Below are 17,650 nucleotides of genomic sequence, written 5' to 3'. Positions count from 1 at the left end.
ATTGATGTGCTGTCAAGTCAGAGCAAAAATGCATAAAGCTATAAAAGATAGTACTATTCTAATGGCATAGTCCTGGAATTTCATCTACAATGGCACAATTCATTTTATACCAGGAGATATGATGGCCTCTGGCCTATGTTTAGACAGCATAATTCCAGATGGTAAATCAGAGGAGGTTTCTCTATGTCTTTCCACTGGAGGGGGCATTTAAAAAACCCGTAATTCAGAGGAAGTCCTAGCAATACTAAAAATCAAAAACATTACTCTCATGTGAGGTTTTCATTTAAAAACAAAGGAAAGATTAGATGAAAAGATACCTTAGTAAAAATTTGAGAGAGAAGGGATTGCAAAATATATTCATACATGCTCTTCAAGATTGCTCACGAGCAGCATATTAGCCATATGCAAGTACAGACAAAATACCTGAAATATTCAGCGGGATTCACTGAAATGAAAGAAATCATCTCCAAAAACTATTATTGGAGTTTTTTAATACAAGTAGCCACTCAGGACAATAAAACATTCTACCCCAATTATTTTAAAATATTTTCTGGGGAGAGATTGGGTTCAAAGTCATTCTTCTTACAGATTTTTGGAGCGTTAAGAGCATTGGCCACAGACACCACAGAATCAAAGTAATGTTGACACAATATAGTCTATTCTGTAGAGACTGAACACTAGAAAATGATATCCAAAGTACTGAACACACTGAAAGGATATGAATTAAAACTAAACTGCTCTTCGACAAGTTCTTCGGCTTTAAGAAAACATAACCATCTGACTGTAAAATTCAAAGAGATGTGCAAAGGGGCTGTTGAGTAGCCTAGCAGTAGTAGCTGTGCACTTCCATAAATACTAAATGCAGCATTCCTCATATACCAGTAAGGGACATTGGTGAGGCTGTTCAGGTATGACTGACACACTCGGAAGTAATCTGCACTCAGTGGCAGCCCTCTAGATATTTAAGAAGTCATCCTCAAGCAATTCTTAATGGACTGCAACTTTTCCATTAAAAGCAGTGCCTCAACCTTGGTCCTTATAGGGATAAAGCGCTATAAAGCAAAAGGGAGGATCCTTGGGAAAAAAAAAGGTAGAGTGATCATGAATTTCAGGTGTAACACCCAAGGCAAATAGATAGTATTTCACTTGTAGTCCATCTTTCAGCAGTTGCTTACCACTGCACACAGAAGAGCTGATGTTGTACAGGAAAGGGTAAAACTGCAAACAGCGGATCATCTTCAGGCTGCTTTCACACTCCAAGCACTTGGTCGTCAAATCTAGTGCATGTCTGAAGGCCTGCAGGGCTCCACTAATGTTGTTCAGAGCCAGGTACGCATTTCCTAGGCTCAAAAAAGTCAGGGGCTGCAAAGAGAAAAGGAACATACCCCAGCATAAGTATGTTCACTGTTTAAAACTGAAGACAACTAGGAAAAAACCCTGTCAATCCACACCCTCCCAAATTTGGCTGGAAACAATTTAGAATATTTCTTAAATAGGGACTGCCTATTCTTGGAACGGAGAACTAACAGCTTGATGCATTGGTGCTAAACAAAAGCTGTTTTGACATAAAGTTGTGTTCAGGATTCCATCTTCCTACGATGAAAAACAGCTGTTAAAGACACACAAGCTGAAATGAAGCATTAAATACTTACTTTTAACCCACCATAAACATAATGCTTACTGCACAGAGTAGCAAAGAACTAAACTGCAATGCCTGAAGACATTTTAGCATGATTAAAAGTCAGTAAAAAGCCAGTAAAAAGTCAGTAAAAATATTACTAGTGTTCTAGCAGGAGAGATGCATTTAACTTGTCAAGAGTGTTCAGGATTTACTCAAGCAGAACTAGGTTACTGAAAACACCAATGTAAGACTAGCTTAGGAGGATACATTTATGTTTACTTTAAATTCTTTATAAAAATTAGTATTTTTGTCTACTGCTTGTGGCTAATCTCCCTAAAATATGTACTTTTTTGGAAGTAAAATTATAAACCCCCTTTTCACTCAGTAGAATTTAATTAGCATTTTAATATAGGCCCATAGTAGAGCATTACATTTCATTTGTTGACTGAAAAGTCTCTCACTTACACAAAGTAATTTGCTGCAATTAACAGTATAATGCTAGAATAATTACTATAATATTACAACTTAGCAGTCATTTTTTCCACTGAAATTTCACATTCATTATCTGAAAATCTGGAGACTGATCAGTAGTTTAAGATTTTTTAAACTCATCTCAGCTTGGATTATTAGACATCATTCAGAAAAAGGTACAAGCTGAGCAAGAGGATTTTTAAAAAAAAAAAAAAAAAAGCTTTTGCTAATATAGCACATCCTTCACTCCCTGTAGCTGTAATGCATTTTAATTTCTATTTACTTTCCATTATATTCCAGGAAATACTATTCAAGTACAAATTATCCTGCCAGATTTTTTGATACAATAGGTATTACGGGACTGAGAAGGCCTGAAAAAAAAACAAAAAACCCAGGAGCAGGCATTACTGTAATGAGGTAGGACTTGCCAATATTTCTGAAGAAAAGCCCTACTCACACAGCGTGGTGCTAAGGACCTCCTCCCCTCCAAGGCTGTGCGTTCGAGTGCTCTTCTCAAGGTCCATCATTCAAGCACAGCTCTTTCTGTAGTTCCCTTCCTAACTCTTACCTGCCACCCAAATGGGCTGTGCTCCTTTCCAACAATTGCAAAATTGGTCCTCAATGCTATAGTGTAAAAGCTTATTCTGGTTTTAGCTTTTTTGTGCGCTAGATGACTGGTGGCCCAGCTGGTTTAAGCTCTCTGTTTATCTAACTACAGAAGTAGAAGCACAGGAAAAAGTCACTTGAACTTCTTACTGAAGCATCTCAAACATAAGACTAAAATTACTGGCTAGAGAAAAGCTGTGCTGCGCCCGCCCCTTCCTTTTCACAATTGTTCTGGCCAGTCCAGTAGTTTAAACAGTTTACACAGAGACCTTCTACATGATGTAGGTGACAACCAACAAAATGTTTATAATGTTACCATTCAGAAATACAAAACCCTGTTTTGAATCTATTGTTGGAAGTAAAGTTGTGAACAACTAGAACACAGCTCTTCCCCGAAGTATATAGATGAAATCCAGGGACAAATAAAACAGTACAGATAAAAAGTCAAGTGGCACAGGAAGATGTCTATACAGCCAAAGATCTTGGTGACATAAGTACCACTTTAAGGGTTTTAAAAATCAAGACACAGTGCTGACAACATTATTTTGGATTAAAATGTTGCCAAACCACCAAGACTAGATTCCTTGGAGCCACTGCTGATCATACACGTTTTGGAAGGCAAAAAGTCTGTCATCTGTCTTAGAACTTCTGCTCTAGATGTTTATAGTCTCAGCAAGAATTTAAATGACAATTAACATCTATTGCAAATCACAAGCTGGAAGTTGAACTGCATGCATGGCTAAGTAAGCACAAGTAACGCATATTTAGAAAATAGTGAAGGAAAAGACATTCACCACTAAACAAAAAACATCATCTTACCTCAGAGGCATTGATGGCCAAAGCCTTCAGCAGGAGCCTGCTAGCATCCAAATGAAGACCATAATGAATCAAGAGGTTAGCGAGATTGACCAGAGGGATGTCCTGATACTCACGTGGAGCCAAATTAAATGCTTTTTGCAAACAGGTGATAGCAAAGGTGCTATTTCCAACTGCACGCCAGTACAATCCAGCTTCATTAAGCACAAGCCACAGAGGATCTTCTGGCTATAGGAGAGTCAGGGAAAAGGATGAAAACACCCACAGAGAAGTGCCTCACAGAGACAGAACTGACCGCTCTTTGGTAAAAAAAAAAAAGACAACTCACCCTGGCATACCACCTTATTAACTAGATACAAATTACACTGCGCTGCGGCCGCTAGCAGATTAGTCAATCTGCTCTACTCCACTCAAACTGATGCGCTTTACAGTCTGAAGTGTAATTTAGTTGCAGCTGTTGCTCACATTCTACTTATATGAATGCCTTATATCGTGACCACAAGATCCCTTAAAATATACAAGTGATAATGGTTAAGTCACTTTGGGAAGCAACATTTATGAGCCGCTTCAGAGTCTCAAAATTACATTAACACCAACCTATGTAGAAATGTCACAATTTGAAGGTCAGGCAGCTTTTAAATTGGAGTTTGATGTCCTTCCAGCTCCTATAGCCAACATCAAGATTTTCAGACAATTTAAGGTTTCAGAGTTGTTTTTTCTTAGATTTAGTTATCTATTTGTCTTAAGAAAGTTGACAGGTGACATGCATTAGATACTATTTAAAGATTATAAAATAGCAAGCAACAAGTGAGGGCAGGTGGAAGAATGGATGAAATCTCAAATATACCTGCAGGTTCCCTCCTCATTTTTCACTTATAACAGAAGAAATAGACACTCATCCCAGAGGAGAAATAGCAAAACTTTAAACATTCACGTTCAGATTGAGCAGTCTGAAATGGTTTAGAAACACTTACATTCTTTTTTTTTTAATATTTTCAGCATTCTGTGTTATCCAACTCTACAAACAGTTTAAAGTATAAAAGCAACAACTGAAATTAATGTCCAATCCAACCTACATGTCTGAAACCCAAATGCATGCATGAGTAGGAAACACGCAGCTAGGACTAAAGAAGAGAAATAGATAAGGATCTTTACAGTAATACTGTATTAATGCAATAGAGCTGGCATTACAGTAATACTGTGTTGAAAAAGTTCATGTACAAAGATTTTCTTCCAGATTTTAAAAACAACCTCACAGAGGAGGGTTCTACCTATGGTTCAAGATGAACTGGAAGATATCAATAGGATATATTACCTCTTTGTTCGGAGTACCTTTCATAATCTATAATTTTAAGAGTACTTATCACCCCTATTTTGCAACGCACATACATACCATTACTTGAATGTTACTCATGCCAAACTCCTCACTGATTTACACTCCATCCACAGGTCTTAATTACCTTTCTTTAACTAAATCCTCAGCAAGTTATTAGCACTTTGTCTTTCCCAATACAAAGATACCAACTGTGGCACTCCTGCTCTAGAAAGTTTATCATTAGCAGAACAGGCATGATGCAACAGTGTTCTTACATCAGCATCTCAATGACCGAGAAGTTCAGACTTTTAGCATGAAGGCAACAGAATACTACAGTTAAGACCAAAACACCCATGCACTGCAACAGTAAGACATTAGACATGTCTAGGATTGTTCTGAACAGCCTAATAATAGGAATCAACTCCTACTGTTAATTTTTCTTCTGGGTAAGACAGATGCACATAGTAAATGGTACTGATTTCAGACTAAAAACAATACATACACACTGCTGTCCTTGACAAAACTTGTACAAGACAGTTAATCTGAGAAATATCAGCTTGGCACGTCAAAAAGAGGCAACCTCTATCTCAGTGCTTCCTATCATTTGACTTGTGATGACTCTCAAAGGCCCCACGCAAGATGGAGGTGGCATTCCACACGGTGTTATGCAGATGTACATGCTGTGCCCCAGAGTGCTCATTATCCTGACAGAAGACTGACAGAGGGTTGGCTTCTTTGGAGGAGGTTGGGGGGCAAGGCAGGTTAGTGGGGAGGAAGAGGAAGAGCAAAAGGCAGCCATGTAGGGAGGGGTGAAAGACGGAGGAGTAGTTGCAAACTATTTCTCTCACTTAAGCAAATGGCTGACAATATTAGCTAATACATTGCTGCTCCATGTCCTGCAGTCACAAGAACAGGTAATTACAGGGCTGTTTGGTCCACACTAAGCTAAATTAAACGGACGCTTCTCTGGATGGTTGTGCTTTACTTGTAAACATGGGTTTTTAACTTAGTTTCATCTCAGTTACAGGCAGCAAATAAGCTTATTTCTTGCACATCACTAACTTTTTCAGAAATGTAGAAACAAGCCTCACATAAGAATTCTGATTTTATCTCATGCTACAGTTTTTGACATACCTTTTTCATGGCATGATCTAGAAATGCTCCTATCTTCGCCTGTGTAATAGTTGGATTGTTGATATGAGAATGTAAAACCTGGACAACAAAGATTAGAATACTTTTTTTTTAGCAACTGAATAAATTTTACAGTATATATGTATATACATGGGTCATTCAAGTCTCATTTCCCTAAGTCTTCCCTTTTGTAAAGCAAAAAAAAAAAAAAAAAAAAATTGTTCCAAACAGATGATGTGAATATGCAACTATTAACGCAGTCAATCTCCAGAAAGCAATATGAAGGACTAATCTCAACCTAGTTACCAACTTGATAGAATACAGTAGTTATTCAAAACCCCAAGATGATGAATTATGTCAAGTGACTGTTAGACATTTTAAAAGAAAGCTGCAATTTCAAATAGTAAATTAAATCTTCTATTCTGTGTGCTTTTGGTCAGGATTTGAAAGAAGTTGTCCCTTTCCCAGCCCTATTAGAAAGTATTGCTCCCCTTTTGGAAGTACTGATTGGCTTGTGATATCAAGTAATCTTTTAAGTATCAGAATCTTTCATCTTCTAAGTAAGATTTTTAAGTCAATATAGAAGAGAACTTGAAAACAGAAGAGAACCAACAAGAAAATGTCTCTTACTTGTCTTGCTTGATCATCTGGCATCTTGAATTTCAAATCTAGATTACTGTCTAGTTCCTTGACCAGTATGTTCAGAGATTCATTGTTACGAGCATCAGTAATGGAAGAACAGTCTGGTGTCTGGGTTTCCCCATGCCCGACAGCATCTCTTGGGATACTCAGGATTGGCTGGACTCTAGCAATAAGGAGAACCAAGAGAAATTAATAGCATACGCTACATGTCAGTGAGCTACAAACATAAGAATCTGCTATGTGTCAGTTGACAAGCATCATACTGTAGACTGCCACAAGACATGAGCTGCAAACCAGGAGGGTTCAAGGATCACCCTTCCCTTGAAAAGTCATTAATAAATAAGGTCTTTACTTTCCATTTTTAGGCATAGAATACCTGTAAATAATACAGATGCTAATAGTAGAGATGATAATAAGGATTGTATGAAGTTTAGGACTAAATAGGTAAGTGAAAAAGAAAATGCTGAAGTTTTTTAAACTAAAGTTTTATTTCAGAAACATCAAGAGGTAGCCAAATTATTGGGGAAGAACATTCTAAGTTGACCACTTTTTTTTTTTCTCTTCAGGAAAAACCTTCAGGACATTTGTGGATGGAAACCTTTGCTTCAACACATGCTCAATACTAGAATTATACTGACTAGAAGAAAGATTTCTTACTATTGCTATTATAATGTTAAGTGAGTAGGATATTATGAAATTGCATCGATCTATGTTAGGTAGCCATTGCAACACAGACATACTTATTTTATCCTATGTAATAAGAAATGTTACTGACTATTCCACAACTAAGCTGGTTTTCTACCTCTGTCCCAAAGCAACAAGCTGGGGCTTTCTACTCCTAATCCTTTTGTAGTATTTTCTGGTCTTCACAATTTATTGTTACCATAACTAAAGCTAAGAGGATGTATGCAATATGCAACAGTTAACTGTTAGCTATTAAATAGATATTCGGCTCGGCTCATTGTCTCTCTCTCTCTCTTTTTAATACTCTACAAGACATTCAGACTTGTGCTTAAATCCTCATTCTTTTAGTAATAATGTAGATATTTCATCTATTCACCTTGTACTAACAGTCAGGGCAGAATCACCATGAAATTGGATCTGACTGTTAAGTATAGCAAAGATGACAATAAAGGAAAACACCCTCCTCCTGTGGAATGGCCAGAGAAAGAGGTCCTGAACACATCTGTGCTGTTGATTACTAATCATATCTATCCTTTTGTCCTGGTTTGGGCTGGAATAGAGTTAATGTTCCTTTTTGGTAACTAGAGCAGTGCTGTGTTTTAGATTCAAACCATGACACCTCTCCAGAAAGAAAATACTCAGTAAGATGTTAGTGTGAAAATTTACAAATGTAATTTTTAAAAATCAACACTTGCCTGAATCCCCTATTTTCTGGAGGCAGAAAATAAGTTGGCAGTTCTTCCGGATCAGGAATTTTGGGGAAAGATTTCATGCACTCTGATCGCTGAGGCCAAAGAATATGCTGTTTGTCCTAAGGGGGAAAGGAATTAATTTTTATTATTTTCTTAACACTTTTAATATTCTAATTAACAAGTTAGTAAGAACATAAAGAATAATCTGGAGGAAGAAAAAGAGCAGAGATCTTTAAAACTATTATTTTTTCATCTTTTCTGGAATATCAGCAGTTCAGTTTTCTATCTCTACTCAGCTGTACTGCTTTATTTGCAGCAGATGTTTACAAAAGTAGGTAAGAACAACTCCCTCTGTGCTGTAGTAGAGTTCCAAATGATGGGAAAATGGTACAGAGAAACTACAGAAACTACAGAGATGTTCATATGTTGAAGAAATTCAGAATGCTATATTCTCCAGTGCTGCCACACATCAAAACTGTAGGCCAAACGCTAAGAGGTTTCACATAAACAAGGACAAGCTTCACTCTTTCACAACTCCTCTTTGAAAGGGCAAAGCTTATCCTCTCCACTCACTCCATCGGATTCTACACTCCACACTGAAACGACAGAATGAGCAACAGGGGAAGACTGCAAGGACTGGCTGTGGTCGCTTTGGTTTGCGTGAAGATCCAAATTCACAGATGTCATACGAGAAGTTGAAGAGTCTTCACCAAACTGGAAACAACAGAAAAACAGTATTTAGTAAAGAAAAGAGACGGTATATTACTGGCTGAATTTCTGCACATTATTTTTTTTCTCCACATTTTATGTAGCGAAGCCTCACTGATGAGCTCAAATTTGGGTAGCAGAAAAAAAACGGAAATTTAAGCCTCCTGATCCACTTGCACCATAGAAAAGTAATACTCATGTTGTAAATAAGTCAACAATGAAAACAAGTGCAAATCAACAACAAAATGCTAAAAGGTACCAAGTAAACTGTTCTAACAGATCACAAACAAAATCTACTTATCTAGACTGCAGAGCTCTACTTCAAGTCAGAGTTACTAAGACTCATGGCTTGCAAAATTATCTTGATAATCTGAATTTGTAATTATTATAATAGGAAGAACACCCAAGAAGAAAACATAGCATAATTAAAAATAATTATTCCTGTTTCTTAAACTAGTTAAGGGGAAACTCCAGAACACATTCCACACTACAAAATAAATGAAACCACAGTTTTTGTCTGTATTCTAACACAGCAGTGGCATTGCTTGGGTGGCTGTTGTTTTGGATTTTCAGTATTAGTATACACTTTGCTTTCAAAACTTCTCAATATTCCTGTATCAGATTTCCTTGGTGGACTGTCTGAACCAAGATACACAATCAGCAAATACTCACAAAACTGGGCTAACACCTTATTTTTGGGCTGCAAAAGCACTCACTAGATTCAACACCACTGAGCTCTGCTCTTCCATTTGTTAAATGCTTATGGCAGTTTTGTGCTCCTTCTGTTAGGAAAAAAGATTACATTAGAAGGAGCATGCAAAAATTGCATAGCTTGAGTCATATCACAGTGTGCAGGTAAATGATTGATACAATATTATCTTAAGCACACTTTTAAGATGTTATGTTGGAATACTCTTCACTAAAGAATAATTCTTGTTCCATATACCACACGTACCTTAGAAAACTAACTGCTTAGAAAACCTTTGTCTCTTCATTAAAGTTAGCTGCCGAATGCTTTTTCCTGTCCTCTCTAAAGGAAAATAAATTGGAAAACTAAACATGTTATGCTCTTGCTAGCATGCCTGAAACGTAGTATATTTATGTAAGAGAAAGCTGTAATTCCTCAAGGTGGGGATTCTTGTATTTCCTAGAAAGAAATACTTGGCTGTTCTGTGCAGATTGAAAAAGCAAAGGAGTTGATATACAAGTTGCTGGTAACTCACAGGAAACTAAGACTTTGGACTAAACCAAAGTTTTTCAGTTCAAATAATTCTAACCGTTTTCTTTTAAGTAAAACAGTTTTATACAACAAACCCTCTAAATGCTTATAATCCACAGTCAATCTCAGTTTGTATTATTAGCAAAAGAAACTAGCTTTAAATACTTTACACTCTGGAAAAGAGACTAATTGATTTCTCACTATATTTGCCACACCCAAAATGTACCCTTTGCCAAGCCTCAAAAAAATGGAACTATTTTGCTAATAAGGCAAATGGGATGTGAGTTAAAGCAGTGGTATCAATTCACAGACAAACCTGCACATATTCCACATTTTCAAAAATGTCTCCACGGTGATAACGAACAGGCTGGTCCCACTGGCAGTGCAAGCTATGCTGCTGGTTGCCCAGTCTACAAATCTGATGGTTCCCTGCAAAGCACAAAACATTTTTTTCTACTATGTAACTGAGGTTTCAGAGGAGACAAAGACAGCATACAGACAAGCCCTCTGCCCCCAATTCAGTCATTCCTTTTTATTTATTTAATTAACACACAGGAAGCTCTTTAAAAGACTCGGAAAAAACCCTGTTCAAGAATATATTACAATCCCTTGTTTTAATAAGCAAAACACAACAGCCACTCAGGGCCATCTTAATATAAAAGAAGTTACGTCCTGACATTAATCTGAATATGTGCCATTCTTCACTGCTATAATGAGCATGAACTCTAAAAAGTTGTACCTAATTGAGCTTCTTTTGCCATCTGTGTTTCATGAATGATGTTCCTCAAGATTTGTTCCTCCTGGATGAGCTTGTACTTGTCTAAAACATCTTGTTGTCGAAGGTAATGGTCATGCTGCTTCTGATACTCCTTCAATTCATTTAATGTCCGCTGAAGTGATCTTGAAAGTTCAACAGTAGAAAATATTTACTTTGAATACTTTTTAAAATAGTAGTTTTTCCTACAGTGTTGGACATTTTCAACTTTTGTTTTTTTAAATTATTCTTATGAATAATTTTATTGCATAGTCAAAGAAACATAGTAAGTTGAAAATCATTACTCTACTTGAAATGTAAATAATTGCTGCAACAGAACAATAAAAGTGAGATTGTATGAGCTGCCACTAGGATGCTTCTTTAGTTACCTATGCTGGGCTTCCAATTTTTGCTCAAGTTTTTGCTGACATAGGACAGCATGCTTCCTTTTTACAGCTTGCTCAAACCCTGGTTTGGCCTGTAGAGCATGATCGTAACACAGGACTGAGTGGTTGTACTCTCCAAGCATCTGAAGAATGACCGAGAGAGAGAATTAGCCATTGTTCAGTAGTATTTAATAAAAAAATATTCCATTTTTAAAGAAGTCATTAACTCAAATTTTAATTTGTGATAACAAGCAGCCTGTCATTTCTGAAACTCAAGCCACTATATCTGCTGGAATAAGGCTACAGGAGAATTTCCCTGTGATTTATTTCCAAGTGCAGATAAAAACCTTTGCGGAAACACAGACATTTGGATGAAAATATCTTGACAGAATCTTAAGCATTAAGTGCGAAATGCATGTGGAACACAAGACACATTGTAAAAGAGAAAATCATGACAAGTCAAGACACAAAGATTAAATAATATTCAGTTTTCCAGAAGTCTTGGAAAATAAAGATAGTATTTACTGCATATATATTTCCCAAAGTGTAATAGCTGGTAAAGAAGTCACTGTAATCCAGAGCTGCATGGACCACAATAGCTGCATCTGCAGAGAAGTGAGCCCGGTGCAGAATATTTGCCAAATTTACCAGTGCAATATCTTTATTTTGCCTAAAAGAAGAAAAGAAAATGAAAAGAGAAAAATCAGACATTAATAGAAGGTCAAACTGTGTAAGAATCATGCATAAGGACACATTCGTCAGTCACATACTGAATATGTAATTTAATAAAAAAAGTCTAAACTATATATATGCCTAGTGTAGTACATAAAGATTAAGAACAAGTAACATAGATTCGTGTTTAGGATACAGACTTAGAAACTAAACCCTGTTTACTAATTAGGATAACTAGAAAAAGCATTCCGATAAGAAATCTTTATGAGTAATTCCTACCTTGAAGAAAAATGAAGGGCACGCATGGCACATTCTACTACTTGGTATGGCTCATTCTTTATTCGCCAGTAAAAGGAAGCCATATTATAGAGTACCCAGGAAGAAGAGTTCTGCAGTAAAGAGAAACACATGAACTGTACTAACTCCTAAGACATGAACTAAAAGGTTAATCAGGGCATTAATTACTATGTGATGGAAAGCTGAGCACCAAACCTGCTCTAAGTTATCCTCTTCCTCTGGAAAACTAACATTTGGCAATAGTGAATGTTCAGGAAGAATGAACTATCATATAAATGTATGAAAGAAACAGAACCGTCTTTCAGGCAGGTAAAAATTCAAAACGGGATTAAATGAGAAGTGACAGTATTTTAAGTATCAGCAGCTTAGTTTGAGTTCAATGAGAGTTCCTATATTTTGCAGGAAGGCACTTTTAAATAAAAACATACACATTCAGTACTATTGTTTGTTCTTTAAGTACCTGCATTTTGTTTAAAAGCTCTTATTACCTTGACAGAGCAATGACTGTGGCTTGCCAGACCATCAGTCTATCATTAAAGATGACAGTAAGTAGCTATTTACTGACTTTACTGATGCTTTCTCCTACCTCTGCTTACCTAGCAGAAAATGTTTTTAATCTGCCTTTTATAACTAAAATGTAAACCAAAAACCTATGTGCAAACCCAGTACTGGACCTGATTGCATGTACCAGGCATATCTAATCTCATGAGACCTTTCTAACACTCTTTGTGCATGCAGCAAGACTACAGTTTCATACCTTCATTAGCCCATCATAAATACGATGACCTATTTCCTCTATACTTCTTCCCAGCCTCCGTGATAAGTATGTGAAGATTGGATCTTCTTTAGGTAACAAGGGTGCGGAAAGATTAACTCTTTCTTGGACACCCTAAAATAAAAATTGATTATAGGTATTTGCTGACACTTTAACTAAAAGCAGACAAATATACACAAGAGCTTAACTCCCCAGAAAATTTACAGCTTGGCAATTTTACATTCCTATCATCCTTTTGTATCAAGATCTTAGGGACCTGACAGAGTAATGTCACCTTTGATGGATTAATATATATTATTATAGATAGGCAAACACTAGATGTAGACAAAAGCAACCTCTGCTTGTGAACGCCACAGGAGAAATAGACATTTCTGATAGCACTGCATATCTGGCAGCTATTGATTTCACTAATGACCACTGAAGCACTTAACTCATGTTTGTCAGGTTACAGATACACTATGAAACTACCCCTACATCTTTCTTCTCTTTCTTCCTTCTCCAACAAAAGTTATTTTAAAGACCTGTAATAAAATAAATATCAAGGTATAAGCACTAAAACCGCATCTGCATTAGAAAATTTGCTCATATAATATTGTTGACAATAACAATTTTTGCACCACACTTCCACTGTAACCTTGCTAAAGCAGATGAACTTTGTACTAGTAAAGAACAGAATAATTATCTCATCCTCTGGGTTAAGGCTTGGCATTCAGATACCAAAGAGAGAGTGAAGTGTGCTAGAAGCTATCAACAAGCCTGCAAACAATTTTCTGACCCTGAATCTTCATAGAGTTTAAGTACTCTGTTCAGCACTCTCCAATTTTCAACTGAAACAACCCACAAGTTAGAAGTATTTCCAATGAAAGCTACCATTTTATTAATGAAATGTGTGTTATGAAAACAAAATACTCCATTTTCCTAAAAATGCCCTCTAAAATAAGGCAAATAATAACAAAAGAGAAACAGAATCTGTGTATCTGATGGAACTGTCCTCCTATAAGCAGGTACTTTAATGGAGGCAGAACTGTGGTTTTAAAAAAAGTCTGAAACAGTCTTGAAAGATTACAATACCTTTCAAACTTAACTAAGAACTGCAAGTAAGAGTTTTCTATTCCTCTTCCTGATGGGGAAAAAAACATATTTGCATTTGCTTACTTACCCGTAAGTGCTGAAAAGCATGAATACTGTATGGAAGATCTAGAACTTTTGTACAGTCTGGCTGCTGCAGGTCTGGAGGCACTGGCGACTTTGTGTCTATATAGTCTTCAGGGCTGAGGATGTAAGAACATAATACAGCAGGCTCCAGATTAAAATACTGCTAAAGTTCCTAACAGACAGTATTGTAGTTCACAGATACAGTATCCTGATCTGACCATTACAAAAATCCTGTGTTTGAGTACACTAGACCATTTCTGATGTCTTCTCAGATTCCAGTTGTATCAGGATGTCATCACTATAGGATAAATAAATTTCTGTCTGCTTTAGAGAAAACATCAACATTCGGATAGCCTCCAAAATGTATCAGCATCAACCTAGTGTATCACTAGTATGATTAATGATCTATTTGCCAGGCAAATGGCAACGCATGCAAATTAGAAGTCTCTTCAACTGAAACAAACAAACCCCAAGTATTAGTGAGAAACCCAAATGAAGGTATCTGAGAATAAAATTAATCTTTTCCCACTTCAAGTAGTCATATGATTATGTTAAAAAATTAAAACAACAAAACCAAACCAGTCAGCCCTGAAGATGAATTACCAGTGGAGTGTCAAGCAGACTGTCCACACATCCTTTACTTGCTAAACAAGGCACTAAATATAACCAGGAGGTTCAACAGCTTGGTAATCAACATAATTTCATTTAAATTTAAGTCAAGACAGTTCCCACTACAAGAAGTGTATCTAGCTCAAAACACCCAAAGCACACTCAAGCAAATTTAACCACCTTCTACCTGATGCACTTTGGTTTAATACACGTCTGGTCATATCAGTAGAGTTACAGGGGTAGAACTGACTGGGAGCCTTGAAACAGAACGGAGAAGTTTCAGGATATGGCTAAAATGGACAGTTTGTGGGAGACAGCATTTCTGTGTCATACCCCTTCACAGTCAGTGGCAAAGGTTGTTTCAGTTTTATTCCACACTAACATAAAATAAAACAACTGTCATCTAAAGAACAGGCAGTGATAGTATTTTTCTTTTCACTTGCATTTAGAGGTTTTGTTGATTTTTTTCATTCAGTAAAAATCTTAAAATATAAAGCATCTTATTACCGGATGTCTTTGCTCTCTAAGGTGATGTACGTGCCATCGTATAGATCTAGGTCCCCCAAGGGCACCTTTGCTTTAATGCAGTCCGGATCCTCTTTATTATGCCTCTGTTCCAGCCCTGTGTCTCTGTCCTCATTTTCCTCTATATGAATCTTTTGAGCAACTAACTGTTTCTGTAGGAATAAAAAAAGAAGGAAACAGAAGAATGTATATTGATGAAAGCAAACTCTATAGCTGCTAGGAGTTGAACAGTTCAACTCTTTCCTTGAAGTCCATTTCAAGAAAATCTGAAACACTCTTCAAATTTTGGGAATATGTCCCTATATTTTATAACATCTGTAGGACATTTTTTGATTTAGATGGAATATAAACACTTTCCTTAGAGATAACAAAACTTGAACAGGCCCTTACTTCTCCTGCTGTACCTAAAAAGAGGGCTAAGAGTGTTCCAAATTCATGATAGGCCATTTCAGAAAAAGAAGAAATAGTTGTTAACCGTATGTCAACTTATCCATATTTGGACTATTTTCCTCCACTGTAAGACCTGGTGGAAATAATATTAGAGATTGCAAACACAATGAACTTCTTAGCCATTCAGCGTGCTAAGTACAATTGAGGTAGCAGGGTAATGCAAGAATTGAGACTAATTTCTATAGACCAGCTTATGATGTGCCTTAAGAGCTACCTTTTGCCGCATAAAGCTCATACATATTGATTACTAGGAGCAGTAAATTGACTAATCATCTGACCCAGCACAGTAAGCTGTATTTAATACTCACCTAGATCTGCAAATTGAAAACCCAATAAATACCGTAAGGATTTGTGTATGTGAAATGAGAAGAAAACTTGCATTTTTAATTAAAGCTATACACATTTGATTACACACTACTATGCAATACTAGAGATATATACAGTAGTAGCAACTTGTACCAGATTATACAATAGTAAAGTCATTTGTATGCCACAAATTGTATATCAATAATTTCCAAACCCATAACCCATGTCCTGAGAAACAACTGTGGTTCCATCCATAGCTAAAATGTCCATTACCACAAAAATTAATATACCTCAATAAGAAAAAACTGGCTGAACACAGTCACACAAAGGGCAGTCATGCTTTTTCCCCTCTGTCTTGGTTTGGGCTGAAATAGAGTTAATATTCCTTTTCAGGGACTAGATGAGTGCTGTGTTTTGGATTTAGCTTTGGGTTTGGTATGGGAAGAATGCCGATAGCACACTGATGTTTTCAGCTGCTACCGAGACTTCAAGGACTCTCCGACTCCCCATGTCCTGCCCGTGCGCAAGGGCACAGGGAGCAGGGAGGGAGCACGGCCACAGCACCTGACCCAAACTGGCCAGTGAAATATTCCATATCATGGAACGTCATGCTCACTATATAGAGGAGGGGTGGTTGGGAAGGAGCTCTCTCTCTCGCTTCCAGGATTGCGATTGCGGGATCTCGGTATCTCTGGGTCGCTGGCCGTGAACGGGCTGGGGATTGGTCAGCGGGTGGTGAGCAATTACGCTGTACATCGCCTGTTTATATATCTCTTTTTGTTTTCCCCCATCATCGTCATTGTTCTCGTTTTATTGCCATTATTAAACTGTTCTTATCTCAGCCTGCGAGTCTCCCTTCACCCCTCTAATCCCTCCCCCATTCCCAGGTGGGGAGGGGGAAGGGAGGGTGACCACCTGCGGTGTGGTTGGCTGCCAAACGGGCCCAAACCACGACACCCTCCTTTCCACTTCTCCCACTCACCTAAAGCTACCTTTGGTGCTCATCTAACTTCCCTGTTAGCTAGTTATGCTAATCTGACAAAACCAAAGCTGGCACAAAAGAAAGGAGTACATGGCTAGAAGAAAGGCTGTGAACTGGTAGCTTGCCCAGCCCATATTATATTTAAACTTTAGTTTAAGTTATCACTTTGAAGCTCATTAAAGCCCTTTTCAGAAGGGCTTTCTCAGATCCTTTTTCAATAATAAATGGGCTTGAAGAAAAACAGAGGTGACCTGCTCTGTATTCTTCTGGAATGTAGTAGTCAGCAACAGAATCCAGCACCTAAATGACTTCACTTAAAAATGTTAGGATTTATGGATAACAACAGGGAATGATGCAACTGGGGAAAATGATAATCAGTTGAGCAAACTTGAGGCACAACGTTCTTGAGATCTGAAGGATTCCTCATCCTTTCACCAAAGCAGATTTATGCTGGTAATGACTTCTGTTCCCCATCTAAATATATCCCTAAAAAGCCTGCGAAAAAACCCCACCACCATATTTTCAGAAATTAGATAGTACTTAACATTATGCTTTACCTCTAGTTCTTTGAGGTAGTTAACTGTTGTTTCTTGTCTCATTAGTATTACCAAATCATGTGGGTTCCTCAGGTTCATTGGTGAATCCACCTGCAAGACATTTCAACAGTTCATCATGTAAGACATTCTCCTAATTAGAGCGACTTTAAAAGGTATGGAGTTATGATCATTCAACTACAGCTTGTCTCATAGGAGGTTTTCTGTCCACTCAGCATTCATAATGTGTCCATAATTTAAATCTGTACTTCAAACAACATCGTTATGAGAATCCAAATCA

The 17,650-nt window shown here is 37.2% G+C and overlaps 1 protein-coding gene across 1 annotated transcript in view; it reads right to left on the bottom strand.

Annotated features, from left to right (window-relative positions):
• TTC17 (tetratricopeptide repeat domain 17) overlaps nt 1-17,650 on the bottom strand; it is a 62,971-nt gene that overhangs the window by 29,302 nt on the left and 16,019 nt on the right. The window contains 15 exon segments of the mRNA XM_042791293.1: nt 1,176-1,362; nt 3,518-3,742; nt 5,964-6,041; nt 6,591-6,765; nt 7,982-8,097; nt 8,552-8,692; nt 10,222-10,334; nt 10,645-10,805; nt 11,049-11,188; nt 11,571-11,715; nt 11,997-12,106; nt 12,772-12,903; nt 13,949-14,060; nt 15,061-15,230; nt 17,374-17,463. Of these exon segments, the coding sequence (XP_042647227.1) occupies nt 1,176-1,362; nt 3,518-3,742; nt 5,964-6,041; nt 6,591-6,765; nt 7,982-8,097; nt 8,552-8,692; nt 10,222-10,334; nt 10,645-10,805; nt 11,049-11,188; nt 11,571-11,715; nt 11,997-12,106; nt 12,772-12,903; nt 13,949-14,060; nt 15,061-15,230; nt 17,374-17,463 (2,095 nt within the window).

The sequence above is a fragment of the Tyto alba genome, unplaced genomic scaffold (assembly GCF_018691265.1).
Source record: "Tyto alba isolate M040663 unplaced genomic scaffold, T.alba_DEE_v4.0 Super-Scaffold_18, whole genome shotgun sequence".
Taxonomy (NCBI): Eukaryota; Metazoa; Chordata; class Aves; order Strigiformes; family Tytonidae; genus Tyto; species Tyto alba.
The sequence above is the reverse complement of the archived record's forward strand: the minus strand, read 5'-3'. Positions and strand labels throughout refer to the sequence as shown.